We start from the raw sequence: 16123 nt of genomic DNA, 5'->3' as shown, positions 1-16123 counted from the left end.
TATGCCCCTCCATATGTACATTGGACAAACTGGGCAAATTCTTCTCCAAAGAATAAATGGACACAGAGCAGACATCAGTAATCTCCATACACACAAACTGGTCAGTGAAGACTTCAATGGAGTGGGCCATTCTGTTAAAGACCTGAAAATATGCATCTTACAACAAAGAGACTTTAAAAACAGATTACACAGGGAGATCTGTGAATTGGAATTCATCTTCAAATTTGACACACTAACATTTGGTCTGAACAAAGACGACAATTACCTCACTCATTACAAGAGCTGCTTCCCTTCCCAAGAGACCATTGACACTTAATATCTCTCACCCACCTCCTTCAGTCCTATGTACCTGATTTGTTACTTTTTATTGCCCCCCTCCTTTTTTTTGGACCTCTGTACTTATAGATGTCAGTCTGTATTGGAAATGAAATAGATCTGATGAAGTGGGTCTGTCTCACAAAAGCTCATCACCAAATAAATAATTTTGTTAATCTTTAAAGTGCTACATTTCTGCTGTTTTGTTTTGTTACAATACAGACTAACATGGCTACGTCTCTGTTACTAAGTCCTTAGTTTGAGTTCTTTGCCTCTTAGGTACTTGCAGTTGCTTTTTTACTTAACTAAGTACAGTAGGTCAGTGTTGGAAGTTGACAGGAGGCCAAGAAGACAGAAGTAAACCAAATATATTCTTCCCACCCTCTTTTTATCTTTACTATTTCTACCCTTCCCATTGTTTTTAAGTATGCGGGTGTTTCTCTCTGAGACCAAAGAAGGACCTGACAAAGACAACGCACTTCCCAGGAGCAGCTCATGTGATCAATTCACATGTGGTCACACTTCAGATTTCTTTAGATGAGTTGTCGTTTCTGCTGCTGCAGTGTGCCAGATGTTTCCTGTCAGGGTTCATTGACAAAGATGTCATCTTTGATTTTTTTTTTATTTTTTGTTGTTGTTGTTTCCCTTGGTTTTATAACTTGGAGGCAATACAGGTCTAAATTGATATCTCAATACTAGCCATTGCTATTAAGCTGTGTGAAGCTCTCGTTGTGTGTATTCTGGCCCTGGACCAAATACCTTGTGTTAGTCTTGAACCTTCCCCTCTGACTGTGATGAGTGACACATTGAAGGACTCTGAATACAGCCATCTTCACTGGAATAGCCAAAGAAATAATTTTATTCTATCAACACAAGTTTTTAGTGATTTTTTTCCCATCTCTTGTAAAGAGTGGGAGCAGCAGGAAAGCTGCAGAGCCCATTGTCTGAAAGTATATTGATTTTAAGGTCTGAGCAAAGTTAGATTTAAAAAGCTTGACTATGTCCTTTTAAGTGCTAGATGCTGTGCTCCTAGATACTTTGGAGCTCATGTAGTTCATGAAAGTACTACAAAATCACACAGCCTAGTGCTCGGTCTGTGAGATACAGAGTAATGGCACTTCATCAAATTGGAACAAAAGAGAACAACTGTGCCACTCCTGGTATTAAGCACTTATTTTTATTGTTTCTTTGAGAGCAGCTGGCTTTAGCTAATGGGGCAAAATACAAATGCTCAAGTCAAGAAAATCAGTTTTCATTGTCCATGAGCTACTGAAAGGATCCAGTGCTATACCCAGGAGGTTTCTTAAGGTTATGTTAAAAAGGACACCACAGCCTGTTTGTGGTTGTATGCCATGGTGCAGAGTAATGGATGGAGAGCAGGAGGCAAGAAGGATGGAAGGAAAAGCAATATTCAGACTTGCTAGAATATGCGTACATGCAGCATACATTCCTGGCCACAATCGTAGAGTTTTTCTGAGCGTTTGTGTACAGTCTAGGAGATAAGTAAGACTGCAGTTTGACGCTGCAAGGAGAAAGCTATGACAATTATAGCGTGGAACAGTTGCTCAAAATTGTTCTACAGGAAACACTTGAGCTGCATTATGGGATTTCCGTAACATTTACACTTGGCTAGTTGTTTTCCATGCTCAAACTGCAAGTAATTAATGTTTGAGCGTCATAAAATGTAGGGTGATAAATGAATTCATGTCGTGCGCATAAACTGTACATAAGATGGATTTATTTTGTACCTGAGAGAAAAATTTATGATCTAGACATTCTCCAGTCATTTAAATGGAAATAAACCAGGAAGAAGTTTAAGTGCAGTGAACAAAAGCTGGTATAATTGAGAAGAGAATCAGACTGGCATATGGGTCAGTCTCTTGCAAAAAGAGCAAGTAGAATGTTGCAATGGTGAGTATTGGGGGGTTTGTTAAACAAGCAAAAATTGTTGTTTGTGTTTGTTTTATTGTTATCGCTGGTTGTCATGGTACTAGGTGGGTAACTAGATGTTTTTGTGAGCTTTCACTGTGCTTTTATAAGGTGAGTTATTGCAGTATGAAGCAACTCCTAAGGGAGCTGGGTGTTTAAGTGCCTGATGGGCACCTGTGTTCTTCTGAAAAATCTCACCCATAAAGAAAAGAGCACTAATTTCAGAATCTTCATTGCTTTTGTATGTGTTGGAAAGCCAAGGATCATGTCAGCTGATTGCCAATAGAAGTTTCTCTTCCCTAGATTCAGTAGTCAGACATAGGAATACAAGAAGAAACACAGCCACCTCTCTGAGACTGAAAAGAATGAACCCATTTTCCACTGCCCAGCATTCTTAATTCAACCAAAGCTATGCAAAATATTTACACGTGAAGGGCTAGGGTTCCCTAGGTATTTCTGCACATTTAATTTACTCAAATGCTCAGTGCGTGTGTGTGCATGTAGGACCTACCTACCTGCTCCTCATCAGCTCGAGGGAATGCATCAAACCGGCAAAAGGAGATCTTGGCCGAGCCATCCTTTTTCTTCAAGCAGCTTTACAGAGATCACACAAGATGTGGAAGGGAAGAAAGAGAGCACAGATTCCTCCAGACTGCAGGCAAAGGGAATAATACTGCTCCCATTCCCCAGCCTGGTTCCCTTTCCGGTGTTTGACCCTTTTACTGCCTCTTTCATACATACCTCTGCAACCATCAGTAGCAACCATCTTTTATGCTCCTCCATATTTCCACTTACCTGTTCTGGCACCCCTCTTTCCCTAGCCTATTACTAAATGCCACTCATCATCACTTGCCTGTCCCAACACAATTCCCAGTTTTAGGCATGATTAAGAACCATTGGATGGCCCAGGGAACCATCCATGGTCATGGAGCCTTTTATTGCTGCTGAGAGAAAATGACCGTGAAATGAGTTTGGAGTGGCAACTGTAATTAACTAGCCAACTTGTTGGCAAAGACAGCAGGAATCCAAACTATTATGAACTACCCCTCCTCTTTGGACTCGCTTTGTTCAGGTCTGAGTTTGTGCAGACTGATGTGGCTGTATGGGAAAGCTTGTGCTTCTGTCGCTCATGCCATGATGTATGTATTGTGTCATTCTTGGACCTCAATAGACTTCATATGAAGGAGAGTGTTACGGTGATTTAAGAAATGTAATATGAATTGTTTTCAGAAGCCAACGAACAGATGCCACAAATACTTTGCATCCAAATATTCTTTACTGAATCCACTGCTTTTCACTGCCTGTTTACATGTCCTTTTGCTTTTTATAGACGACTACCTCAATATAGCAGATGAACCTACCTCTCCAAAGAAGCCTAAGAATGCTCCTGAGTATTACGACTTTGAGAGCAGGTGTTCAGCCTCTTCCTATGACTGGACTTCTGTGAGAATCATCCCAGAGGAAGAAATGACAGAACACAACCTTCTGGCCATTCGAGTCATGGTAACCAATGAAGGAAGCAGGTATAGAACCTATAACTAACCTATGCATGCCCACACGCAAAGCTGGGGCCGTTTCTCTCAGGAACAATTTAACTAAAAATACAGTGCCTGGGTTTTCTTCAGAACTGTGCTCATAAAACAATTGGAAATGGCAAAGAAAAAAGAGAGAGAGGCATTTATTCTTTCCCGCAAGGGTTAGCCTACCCTAAACATATGTCTTGCTTATGAAATTTTCAGGCATTCACATCCCACAAAAGGGACTGAGTCAGATGGTCCCTGATCTAACTCACTGCACCTGTTCGTTTTCTCAAAAGTGGCATGTATGTAAGCTGGAACAGCAGGAGTACACACATCATAAAAGTGTCACACGACATGCCTCCCGCCTCTCGGATAGCTCCTTCCCTGCCCCAGTAGTAGTTCTGGTTGCATGATGAGACATTCTGTCCTCATGGGATTATACATCTTATTGTCTTTTGGGATTTCTATGAAGAACCCCAAATCTTATATAAAAATGAAGAGACCATCTTAGACATCTCTGCACAACCCTTGTCTCTGATAGGAATCAACTTGCACCTCTACAATGAAGGCTAGATCTGCATTTTTCAGTGAGAGCAACTCTACCTACTTAAAAATGCGATTCAAATGCAAAAAACCTTTGGTTAATATGGAGCTTTCTTAAAAATTTGGAAACTCTTTAAAATACTCGTTAACAATCTTTTGGAGTTTGCTAAAACTGGATGATGTGGTCCTCAAAAATTATCTCCAACTAATGTCTTGCATAACTGGACAGTGTCATAGAATCATAGAACACTAGGACTGGAAGGGACCTCGAGAGGCCATCGAGTCCAGCCCCCAACCCCAATGGCAGGACCAAGTACTATCTAAACCATCCCTGACAGGCATCTATCTAACCTGTTCTTAAATATCTCCAGCGGTAGAGATTCCACAACCTCCCTTGGCAATTTATTCCACTGTTTGACCGTCCTGACAGTTAGGAACTTTTTCCTAATGTCCAATGTAAACCTCCCTTGCTGCAGTTTAAGCCCGTTGCCTCTTGTTCTATCCTCAGAGGCCAAGAAGAACAAGTTTTCTCCCTCCTCCTTATGACACCCTTTTAGATACCTGAAGACCGCTGTCATGTCGCCCCTCAATCTTCTCTTTCCCAAACTAAACAAGCCCAATTCTTTCAACCTTTCTTCATAGGTCACATTCTCTAGACCTTTAATCATTCTTGTCACTCTTCTCTGGACCCTCTCCAATTTCTCCACATCCTTCCTGAACTGCGGTGCCCAGAACTGGACACAATACTCCAGCTGAGGCCTAACCAGCGCAGAGTAGAGCGGAAGAATGACTTCTCGTGTCTTGTTCACAACACACCTGTTAATGCATCCCAGAATCATGTTTGCTTCTTTTGCAACAGCCTCACACTGTTGACTCATATTTAGCTTGTGGTCCACTATAATCCCGAGATCCCTTTCTGCTGTAGTCGTTCCTAGACAGTCTCTCCCCATTCTGTATGTGTGAAACTGATTGTTCCTTCCCAAGTGGAGCACTTTGCATTTGTCCTTATTAAACTTCATCCTGTTTACCTCAGACCATTTCTCCAATTTATCCAGATCATTTTGAATTATGACCATATCTTCCAAAGCAGTCGCAACCCCTCCCAGCTTAGTATCATCTGCAAACTTAATAAGCGTACTTTCTATGCCAATGTCTAAATCATTGATGAAGACATTGAACAGAACCGGTCCTAACACAGATCCCTGTGTCATATGTCTGGCAATATCCATTAACACATATTTTAGACTGAGAGGAAAAAATCTCTTCCAAGATTAATTTATTATTACCACGAGGGAAAACGCAGCTCCGTAGAGGAAGAGATTCATAGTTTCCTACCTGTTCACTACAGCATTTTGTAGGAGGAGGCTTACTGTGTAGTACATGTCTGGAACCAACAACAATACAGTAGGAGGAACAAGATAGATGAGGTAATATTTTTTTTATTGGCCCAACTTTTGATGGTGGGAGACAAACTCTTCTGCAGCTGTGTAAGTTTGCTGCTAATCTGGGATTGATATGGTGACAACATAGCATGCAATAATAATACAGGGTAGCTATTTGTCCTTTCCAGTGGTTAGACCATATACAGATGTTTGAATCTGTTACAGCCTTTGATCTAATGTGTCTGGTCTTCTTGCTTCTGCTTTGAGAGACAGAGGTCTTTAGTTTAGTTCCAAGAGGAAAACCAGTCTAGGGTAGTGGTAGTCTTTCACCCAGCTTTTTCCAGCTTTGGTGATACTGCTTTCTTGGTATTACACTAAAGCTGTAATTAGTTGTCTGACTTGCTAGAGACAATACTTCTTCAGTCAGGAAATCCGTCACCTGACTAAAAAGAAAGCAAAATGAAATGGAAAGGGGCAAGTGACATTTTGCCCATGGGATTCTCAGAGTGAAGGTGCAAATGACAAACTGAGACTGTGTCTACATTATGAGAGAAATTCGAATTTATACCGATTTTTCTAATTTTGGAATTTATAATGTTGATTTTGACCATCCTCACTTCACACCTTGCTCCACACACATTGGCTAACATCGACTGTTGCAGTAGTGCATTGTGGGAGGCTATCCCATAGTTCCCTTATCCCTGTAGCATTCTGGGTATGCTCGCTGGTCATGATGTCATCTTCCCACATTGCATTTTCATCATTCCCCTTCCGATCCCTGAAAATATGTCAATCCCTGGAAATAATGCAGACAACACTCAAAATTACAAGAAACAATTTGTAGTTTCCCTACACATTACATTGCCAACACAGGTGCAGCGACTGTATTCCTAACTGGCCATCCATCTCACCTCCCATCACTGCCGAAATGTGATTCCTGAAAATAGTGCAGGGGCCCAAAATGTTTCTTTAGTTTGAGAAGAATGTAAGAGGAAGAAGAGAATTTTTGGTTTCCAACTACGTTATATTGCCAACATGGCATGGGTGCAGTGACTATGTTCTCAACTGGTCATCCATCCCACCTCCCATCTTTGCTGAAACGTGATCCCTGAAAATCATGCAGGGACCCACAGAATCACAGGGCTGGAAGGGGTGTTAAATTGAGAAGAATTTATGAGGAAAGAATTTTTGGTTTCCCCACACATTACATTACATTGCCAACACGGGTTCAGCCACTGTATTCTCAACTGGCCATCCATCCCACCTCCCATCATTACAGAAAAAAGAACTGTTGGTTCCCCCCGCAGCAGCACCAAGCTGTCTCTGGATGACCAGTGGATGTATTCTCCCCTGTCAGCAGCAAGCCCCTTAGCCACAGAGGGAGACTTTTCCTCAGCAGCAAGCCCAGGTATGGGCCAAGTGGGGAGGTGTCACTGGATGACCAGTTGAGCTGTTCCTTCCCCATGGTGGCAGCAAAGCCCTCTCTTTTCCACGCACCTGGCAGCATTGCCAGTACCAAATGGCCAGCACATCCTTTTATTGGGTTGGTTTGGTGGCTAACCCCGTGATGTGGCTGAGCTCAGGAAAGACCCAAACTGTGTGGCACCTGTGGGGGAGGGAGTGGGGTTCACACGCAAATGTGAACTGTTGAGAAGGAGTTTCTCAGTGTGTTATGCAAGCATAACCCCCAGCACAACCTTGTTGACACGTGGTATGGTGGGGCATGGGCTGGCGCCAGGCAGTGCAGAAAAAAATAGTAAGTGTACAGACAGAGCCATGAACCCCCTGCAGGGGCTATCTGAATGGGTAGATGCACATACCCGCTAACAGCATAGAAAGAAAGAAGACATTTCTCAGGCTGTCATAAACTAACATGAACCAACAGCTAAAGGGTCGCTGCTCCTGCTTGGAAAATCAGGCTCTTCCTGTTACTGGAGAGCAGGGGCCACAGCGTAGCAGTGAGAGGGGCATTGTGAGTTGCACATGGGACACCGCTGGAGGCTAATAAATTCGATTTTAAGACATGGAGCTTCTACATGGGCCTTTAATTGAACTCCTGAATTCAAGCTTGCTGCTATACCCATCGGGTAACTGAGATTTTGTAATCTCGAGATTAGTGCACCCAAAATCAAGGTAAGTATCGGAGGGGTAGGCGTGTTAGTCTGGGTCTGCAATAGCAACGAAGGGTTCTGTGGCACCTTATAGACTAACAGAAAAGTATTGAGCACGAGCTTTCGTGAGCACAGACTGCAGATTTCCAAGACCAGCATCTGATGAAGTGAGTCTGTGCTTACGAAAGCTCATGCTCAAAACTTTTCTGTTAGTCTATAAGGTGCCACAAAATCAAGCTAATGATCTTTAAAGTGAAGACAGTCACTGGGTGAAATAGAGATAATTTAATTCAATTTGAATTTATTTCACAGTGTAGACTCAGCCTAGGTAAAATATTACTTGCATCACAAAGGCTACTGCTGCTTAGTACTAGCTTTAGCTACTTTTGAATAATGACCACCTAAAGAGTGAAGATCAGAGGACAAACCTCATATTGTAGTATTTTTATAGTCTTGCCATCCAAGGAAAAGAAATACTTCAGCTGGGAGAGATTGTCCTTTAAAACAACAAGATCCTCAAAACTAGCAGCATTTTCATTTTCTTTTCTTTTGGCACGGTGCCCAGTCAGTGGTTTATCACTCTGCACAGTGTCTAAATAAAAATAGGCTTTGCAGGCCTGTACACAGGAATTTCTGGGAGAGGTGCATTTTTGGAAATGCGAACCACTACCCCCTCTTCTCTCTGTACCCCTGGCTCTCCAGCTTGCCCTGCCATGCCCTGCCCCTCTCCCCCATCATCCCCTTCTGCCTTACTCTTCTCCCCGCTCCTGTCTGCCCTGAATGTCAAGATCCTGGCTGCCATGCGCCAGGGGCTCTCCCAGCTGCCCCTGCACGTGCATCAGGGCTTTCTTGACCGCACGCGGGGCAGGGGAGCAGTGTTCCCGCTAAGATTTTCTATCCTTGGATGGGTTGAATTTTCTTTTGGGTGGGTTAAAATGTCTCACGTGCAACACCAATACTGAGGTACTGTGTGAATGGATACCACCAATAAGAACAAAAAATCTATAGAGCACCCGGATTTACCTCAGTCCCTGGAAAAAATCATGGAGGGGCTCTTCAAGGAATCCATTTTAAAGCACTTGGAAAAGGGGAAAGTGATCAGGAATAGTCAACATGGATTCACCAAAGGCAAATCATGCCTGACCAATCTGGTCAGCTTCTATGATGAGGTAACTGACTTTGTGGACATGGGGAAGTCAATGGATGTAATACACCTTGGCTACATCTATGCTACAGTGATCTGTGGACAGAAATTACTGTCAGAAGACATGTTCTGACAAAACTGCCATTGACAGATTGTGGCTACATACAAAAGCAGATCATGCTGTTGATCTGCTCTGTCAACAGAGAGCAGGCAGACAGTCCGGCTTCTTTCTCAACAGAGTGAGCCCCAGAACCTCACAGGCAGGGTCATGTGGTCGGCAATCCTTTCCAGGAGCTCTGGCCAGCAGTGCCCTTAAAGAGACCCCCCCCCCCAGATGACCATTCCCTGCCCAGGCTGAGGTTTGCCTATCTCACTGAGGGACAGCATAGCTACCACAGGGCTCACATGCTTTCTGTGAGGGTTTGTGCTTCCAGAGAGTCATGGTGCCAGAGCAGCCCCTGGGCTTGCCCTGGACCCAGTCAGAGCTGCTGGTCAGCCTGATTATGGCTGTCCTTCATCTCCTCTGGTAGGATGTGCCCCACAGCACCACAGATGAGCATGCCCTCGGTGGCCCAGGGCCTCCCCCCACCCCGTGTTTGCCCCCTCCAGGTGATCAGGTGAGTTGTGATGCAGTGGGACTGCCAGCAGTGGCTCCAGAGTTTCAGAATGAGAAAGGGCACCTTACTGGAGCTCTGTGCCTGGCTTTCTCTGCCCTCTGGAGGGAGGACACCCAGATGTGGACTGCCTTCACCCTCTGGAAGCTCGCCACCTTGCACAGCTACGGCTCCAGCAGGTGTGGGAAAGTCCATTGCGTGTGTGGGGGCGGGGTCATCTTCATGCAGGTCAGGCATACTCAGGCCATGGAACCTTAAGTGGGGACAGGGTAATCCCGGCCAAGGGAGATCCCTGGGGAGCAGGGGTGGGGGGGGACGCACTCACAAACACCTGCGTACAGGGAGGACAGGTTCACTGGGAGGGTTGACTGAAAAGCTCAGTGGGGGGAGGGCGCTGGAACAGGAAAACCCCCCAGGGGACCAGGGCCTGCCTACCTCCCTCCCTCAGTTCCTCGTGTGTATTTGGCCTTCTCCTCTTGCAAGTTGTGACAGCCATCACCACCATCCTGTTGTCTGCCTTGCAGCCCTGGATGTGGTCACGGCCAGCTTCACAGCCTTGGGGGGTTCCCCAACTGCTTTGAGGCCATTGATGGGACCCATATCTCAATCTGTGCTCCAGACCACAGTGCAGCCTGCTTCATCAACTCCATTGTGCTGCAGGCCCTGGTCGACCACCGGGGACAATTCCTGGGCATGTACATGAGGCGGTTGGGCTGGGCGCATGATGAGTGGGTGTTTCACAATTCTAGCCTGGGCTGGAGGATGGAGGTGGGCACCTCTGTCCCCCACCAGGAGCTGACAGTCAGGGATGTTCAGACGCCACTTTTCATTGTGGGGGATGCTGCCTACCACCTCATGCCCTGGCTCATGAGGCTATAAGCTGGCCACCTGGACCCCACTGAGGACCTGTTGAACACCCACCTCAACTGGGCATGGAAACAGCCTGAGTGTGCCTTCAGCTACCTGAGTGTGCCACCTGACCCACTGGAGGTTGGGGAGCACACTGTTCCCCCAAGTAGTGGTCATGTGTTGTGCCCTCCACAACATTCTGAAGGGAAGTGGGAGGCGGATACCAGCCGTGGCTGCAAACAGACAGGTGCATCTTTGGTTCAACAAGCCCACAGGGATGGGGTGCAATCCAGGAGGCCTCAAGGGATAGCTACTCCAATGGCCCCCCAGTAACCATCCCCAGGACACCCCAGTGGGAACCTCGGGCCCACAGTCCTACCCCGTCCCCACCACAGCCCTCTTTTCACTCACTCCCCCCACCCATAGTGAGGAACATGGAGGTTGTGACCAAATAAGCCATTTACTTGAAATTAGTAAATTTGTTGCAAAATAAACTTTGTGAAAAAAAGCTATTTACCTTGTGCCAGAACAGGTAACTGTATACATTGGGGAGGTGGGGGTTTGGGAGAGGGAGCCCCAGAAACCCTGTAGCAGGAACTTGAGCAGCAGAGCCACACACTGCTAGCTACATGCCCTCACAGCCACTTCCTGGGACCTAGAAAGCATATCCAAGGCTGCCTGTGATTCCTTGGCCCCTCGCAGACCTGCCTGAGGGGTTCCAGGACCCATCCTGGGATTCAAAGGGGCAGGCCCCACTGGACTGGGTCAGACTTTCAGGACCACCTAAGCCTCTGAACTGAGGAGACCATACTACTGGATCCCTTGGCGAAGAGGTGTAACACCCTGGGGTACACCTGCCTTGCCATAGCCCTGCCCGACTGTGGACACCTCACCCACACCCTGCAGCAGGTGTGGGTCAAAGTGAAAGAACTGCACCAGGGGTATGTTGGGGCACAGGACACATGGAACAGGTCAGGGTCAGGGATGACCACCTGCCCCTCCTTGTCTGTCAACCACCTGCCTCATCTCCCTCAAGATGTCTTCCTCATGCCAAGGCCCAGGAGGTCCTAGAGCTCAGTACAACAGGGGGGTCCTCCGTCATGTCCTGGATGAGCTCCCACGACCTCTCGGCTGGCTCGCTGGGTCCATGGGTGTCACAGGGCTGCTGGCCATAGTGGGGCATAAATGAAAGTGTCTGCTCTGGAGGTTGCTGTGCAGGTTTGCAATGTGTGGCCTTGATATATCAGAAGATGGCCACAATGTTGTATAGACACACAAAAGCCTGGAAAAACCCCACTGTCCACATGGTATAATTGGTATATTACAGACATGTAATAATCCCATTCAAACCAGCATCCTTATTATGACCTGTTGCCTTCTAGAAGGGATGGATGCCTAGTCGTTTCTATTTGGCACTCCTTTCTGTCTCTTCCCTCTGCAGTGCTTTGGCATGTTGTGACTTTTCTACTCATTGGCTATGCCTCACAGAAGCACTGGCTGCCTTCTCTTTCTCTCGGCTGCATTTGGGAAAATATGTAACAGCAGCAGAAGGACAGAAAGTCTTAGCAGCAAGACCACAACCACAAAAGCAGCTTATTTTGGGGTGCAAGGAGGGAAGACATTAAATACATTCTTCTCTCCTAGTTTCTCGACCACCAGGTAGGTAGAGCTACCTAAGACAGAGAACAGAGGAATCAGGACTGTCCCAGCCTAAACCAGATGACTGGCGAGTATGCAGTTCTTGGGCTGGGCAGTGGGGTCTCTTAAAACCCTCAGTTCCCAGGTGAAGCTGAAATACATTTAGCTTTTTTTTTTTCCGGGTGGGGCAGGGGGTACTAAGTAGTGTTGTAACTTTCTGTTCTTACAAATTTTCTCTACCTCACCTTCCCCTTCGCATCTTATGCCCACAGCATCCGTGTTGCAGCCACCCACACAGGACAAAGGCTCAATCTTGTAGAATACTGCGCATCCTGTCTACTCCTAACAAATAGCAATGTAGCAGGCTCATGTCAGCCAAGAGCTGTCAGCTACATCAGTAGAGTGTTACCCAGACAGCCATGAGACAGACTTTAAGAACCACCAATTTCATTCCTATCTAATGCCTATCCTGTGCTTTCCTGGGAATTGGAATAAATTCCCTGTGTGTGCTTGACTCTGGCTGGATTTGCCAGGATTCTGTGCAGCAGAGGTTCTTGTTATAAAAGGCAGGAGGATTCCCTGGCACAACTCCAGCAAATTCTGAAGAGGAGTTTGGCCGATGCTGGCCCCTGGGTTAGCCCCATTTGGGAAGGTTTTTAGTGACATTACTCAGGCTTCATTCAGCTGCTTGAAGAAGCAAACATAGTGAACCGGGCTTTCTACTCCAGCTTTATGTTCATGCTAAATGAGTCTGAATCAAATACAAATTGAACCAGCTATTAAAACTCTGACAAAAGTCAGTTTAAAACCCCTATCCTGGGTATATTGATGTGCAACCCAAATATGAAACAGTGGCCTAAACTCTAGTTGTGTGTGCCATTGTGCTATATTTAGCATGGACCTATGTAAACGTTTTACTTTGTGATTTATTTTACTTTAAATTTTTAATCAGAGGGAAAAGGGAGAAATTACACTCACATTGCTGTTGGATCTTATTGCTAGCATGATCAGCATTAAACAGTCACATATGTTCCCCCTCACCCCCACCCCATGCGTTTAACAACAGACTGGCAGGAAGACACACCTAACTTGTTCAGAAGACCCACTAAAATTCAGAAGGAAACTTTGTCAGCAGTATGATTTCAGGCTTTGAATATAATTGTCTATGGCTAGCATGGTCTTAAGAAGACTTATGAAACAACTGGGCCTATTGTAGTTTTAGGCATATAGCAATATCAGCAAATTACATTTGACAGCCAAAATCAAATGTAGAATGAAGGCCAACTGTAAAATGTCCCCCTTGTATCACTTGTTTTGCTGTCTGGATTAACTGCGTTAATCGGGGACACTTTATAATTAAAGCTATAGCACGTATTTTCTAAAATGTTCAACTTTCTCATTTATTTTATGTCTTTAGTTCAGAACTGGAATCTGATTTTTACAGTGACGCATCCAATTCTGAAATTAGTGAAGGACAGAGCTTATTGCCTGAGCCTGTGTCCTATACAAACCCACTAAGAGAGTTCACAGCACTGACCTCACCTTCCATTAAGGAAAAGGACTGCCACGGAACATCCAAAGCTGCTCAGGGTAAGTGATGATTATACTGTAAATAAACTAACTAAAGCCAGTCATGCTCCAGCTACTTCACGTGTTCTCTCTTTCTCGGGATGTTGTCAAAGCAGATAGGGTTTTGTTGGTATTATCAGTGAGGCAGTATGTTTATCATCTATAAATAGTACCCTAATTCTGTGGAGGATTTCTTGTGAAGGTTCTCTGCCTCTAGCTACTGTGACAGGATCCAGCAAAATCCTCTTTGCACATTGTTTCAATCAAATAATTAAGCCACTAGGATTCTTCAGTGTTAATGTACCCTGATGTAATGAAGGAACTGTTCAGTTTAGGATATTGCATCTTTCTTATTTCTGTTCTTGGTTAGCATCAAGAAAGTCTGCACAACAATTAGGGTTGCCAGTTTCAGCTGGCTGTATTTGGCTGGAGGTTTCATCACATGACCTCTTTTAATTGAAGATTTCTCTCTAATATACTGAAACTCTGGGACAAACCTGGAGGATTGGCAACATTAAAGAGGAGACATGTTATCTACCTTAGAAGGCTCTACTGAAACAGACAGTAATGCTTTAGTATCAGGATACCTAAAGCTGTCTCCATGCTTACCTCATACTGATAAGAGAAATCCTTTCCGTGAAATACAAGGCTGAAACACGCTGACAGAGGCCCATACAATATGTGCTACGTTGCCTGGGCATAGTAGGGCTGTGTAAGTCTGGCAGGAAGTGCAGTTTAATTTATTGTTAGATCTGTGACTGCTTAAGTGGTTTTTTCTTTTTCAATTAAAAATATAGCTGAGGAAAGGTTTTAACCAGAGCTGATTAGACATTCAGGACCTGCCTGTTATCTAGAGTTCAGAGGAGAAATTCAGAAGTCGGCTTGGAAAGGAAATTTAGCTGCAGTGGCTGGATAGTAATCAAGGTAGATCTGGGATGAACGTACCTTTTCTTCTGGGATAGGTTTAAAAATAAAAAACATACAGAAGATGCAGTGGGGTCAACTGGCCAGTCTATCTTGAATGGTTCTCACCATCCAAATTACTAGTGCTGTCATCCCCCACTTACGTTTTTGCCCTCTGACTCTCACCGTAACCCCAATTTTCTCTTTCCTGCTGCCCCCGTTCTTTCCCAATGTGCATCAGGTTGGGTTCCTGCTCTCTCCCTTTGTGTAGGTGAGAGGAAGAGCTAACCGTCTTTCTGGGATAAGCTGTCTGAAATTAAATTTACTGCCTTTTCTGTATCCCTGTGCAAGGGTTAAATGCTTTTTCAAAATAAGCTGTTGTTTGGACTCTGGGATTTTCCTTTGTTGGTTAACATACAAGCACATGAGTATGAGAAACACTGGACATGAACTATGCAATACCAGTGGGCTTCTCTGATGTAAACAATTGGGCAAAAGTTAATTATAACGTGAAGGAGAATGCAAATAAAATAGCTTTAGGGATCAGGTTTTGGTTAGCAGTTTTTGGTGTGTGTTGCCCTCTATTGGCCAAAGTCTGCTTTTTTAAAATGCAGCTGCTTGCATATCAGCAGCTCAGAGCAACGGATTCTTCATTAGATCTAATGATTTTACAGGCTAAAAAAATAGTCACGTAGCAAATGCCATTTACTTTACAGTTGTGAGAATCTTTTTCACATTGGTACAGCATTAGGACACTCAGCGCCCCATCTGGCACAGTACATGAATCAATAGAAATAAGTCAGTCCTCACGGAAGGGAAGGAAGGAGGACTGAGGCAGTAACTGCCTCTCAGTTTAATTTTCATGTAGGTCTGTGCCTGGAGTAGGATTTTACTTCACCAAAACAACAATAAGAGGCAGGTTCAGGATTGAGGTAGTTTGGGCGGGGCAGAAACAGCAGGGCTACAGAGAAGAGGGAGGGAATATGTACTCTGCTTCTTTAAGAATAAAACAGTTGCAATGTTCTATAACTCTCTTACTCTGTTTAAACGAGTTTACGTACAGTCTAGTTTTGTAATAACACTCTCTATTTGCTTAGCTTGTTAACAACATCTCTTCCCTAATTCTCTGAAGCACTGCAAAGAGCCAACAGTTTTCACTCCTCTACACTGAATAAATACCAGAATTGGAGAAGAAAAATTCAATCTAGTAAGTAAAGACTTAGAAACAATTGGATTTTCTGTCTGTATAGACCTTTAACCCAATCCCAACTGTAAAAGATACATATGTATTTGAGAGGAAATAGAGATTTTAAAAGCCCAGAAAAATTCATTTTGTCCTCAGTTGCTCCTGAAAACAAGTCTCCCATCTTGTATGATGAGAATAATCTGTTATCTCGCGAACAATGTACACTGTTATGGTATCTGATATGTGTTATGACCCATTTTTTTGCTGTTCCAGTACTCAAAGGATCTTATATGGTGCGGGACTCTGGGCAGCCTTAGCAAGACTGTGTTCAGTCTAAAATCTTGTATGTGGAAAGCTGAGTGAGCACTGTACAGTTCCCTTTAAAGTTACATAGTTAAGACTTAAGGCTGTGTTCTCTCT

The 16123-nt window shown here is 44.6% G+C and overlaps 1 protein-coding gene across 1 annotated transcript in view; it reads left to right on the top strand.

The window, feature by feature from the left end:
* Nucleotides 1-16123, top strand: part of MICAL2 (microtubule associated monooxygenase, calponin and LIM domain containing 2) — a 223200-nt gene that overhangs the window by 146870 nt on the left and 60207 nt on the right. Inside the window, exons 24-26 of the mRNA XM_074997373.1 lie at nucleotides 3575-3767; nucleotides 13463-13635; nucleotides 15650-15724. Of these exons, the coding sequence (XP_074853474.1) occupies nucleotides 3575-3767; nucleotides 13463-13635; nucleotides 15650-15724 (441 nt within the window). The remainder of the gene's footprint in view (nucleotides 1-3574; nucleotides 3768-13462; nucleotides 13636-15649; nucleotides 15725-16123) is intronic.

This window comes from Carettochelys insculpta, chromosome 6 (assembly GCF_033958435.1).
Source record: "Carettochelys insculpta isolate YL-2023 chromosome 6, ASM3395843v1, whole genome shotgun sequence".
Classification (NCBI taxonomy): Eukaryota; Metazoa; Chordata; order Testudines; family Carettochelyidae; genus Carettochelys; species Carettochelys insculpta.
The sequence above is the reverse complement of the archived record's forward strand: the minus strand, read 5'-3'. Positions and strand labels throughout refer to the sequence as shown.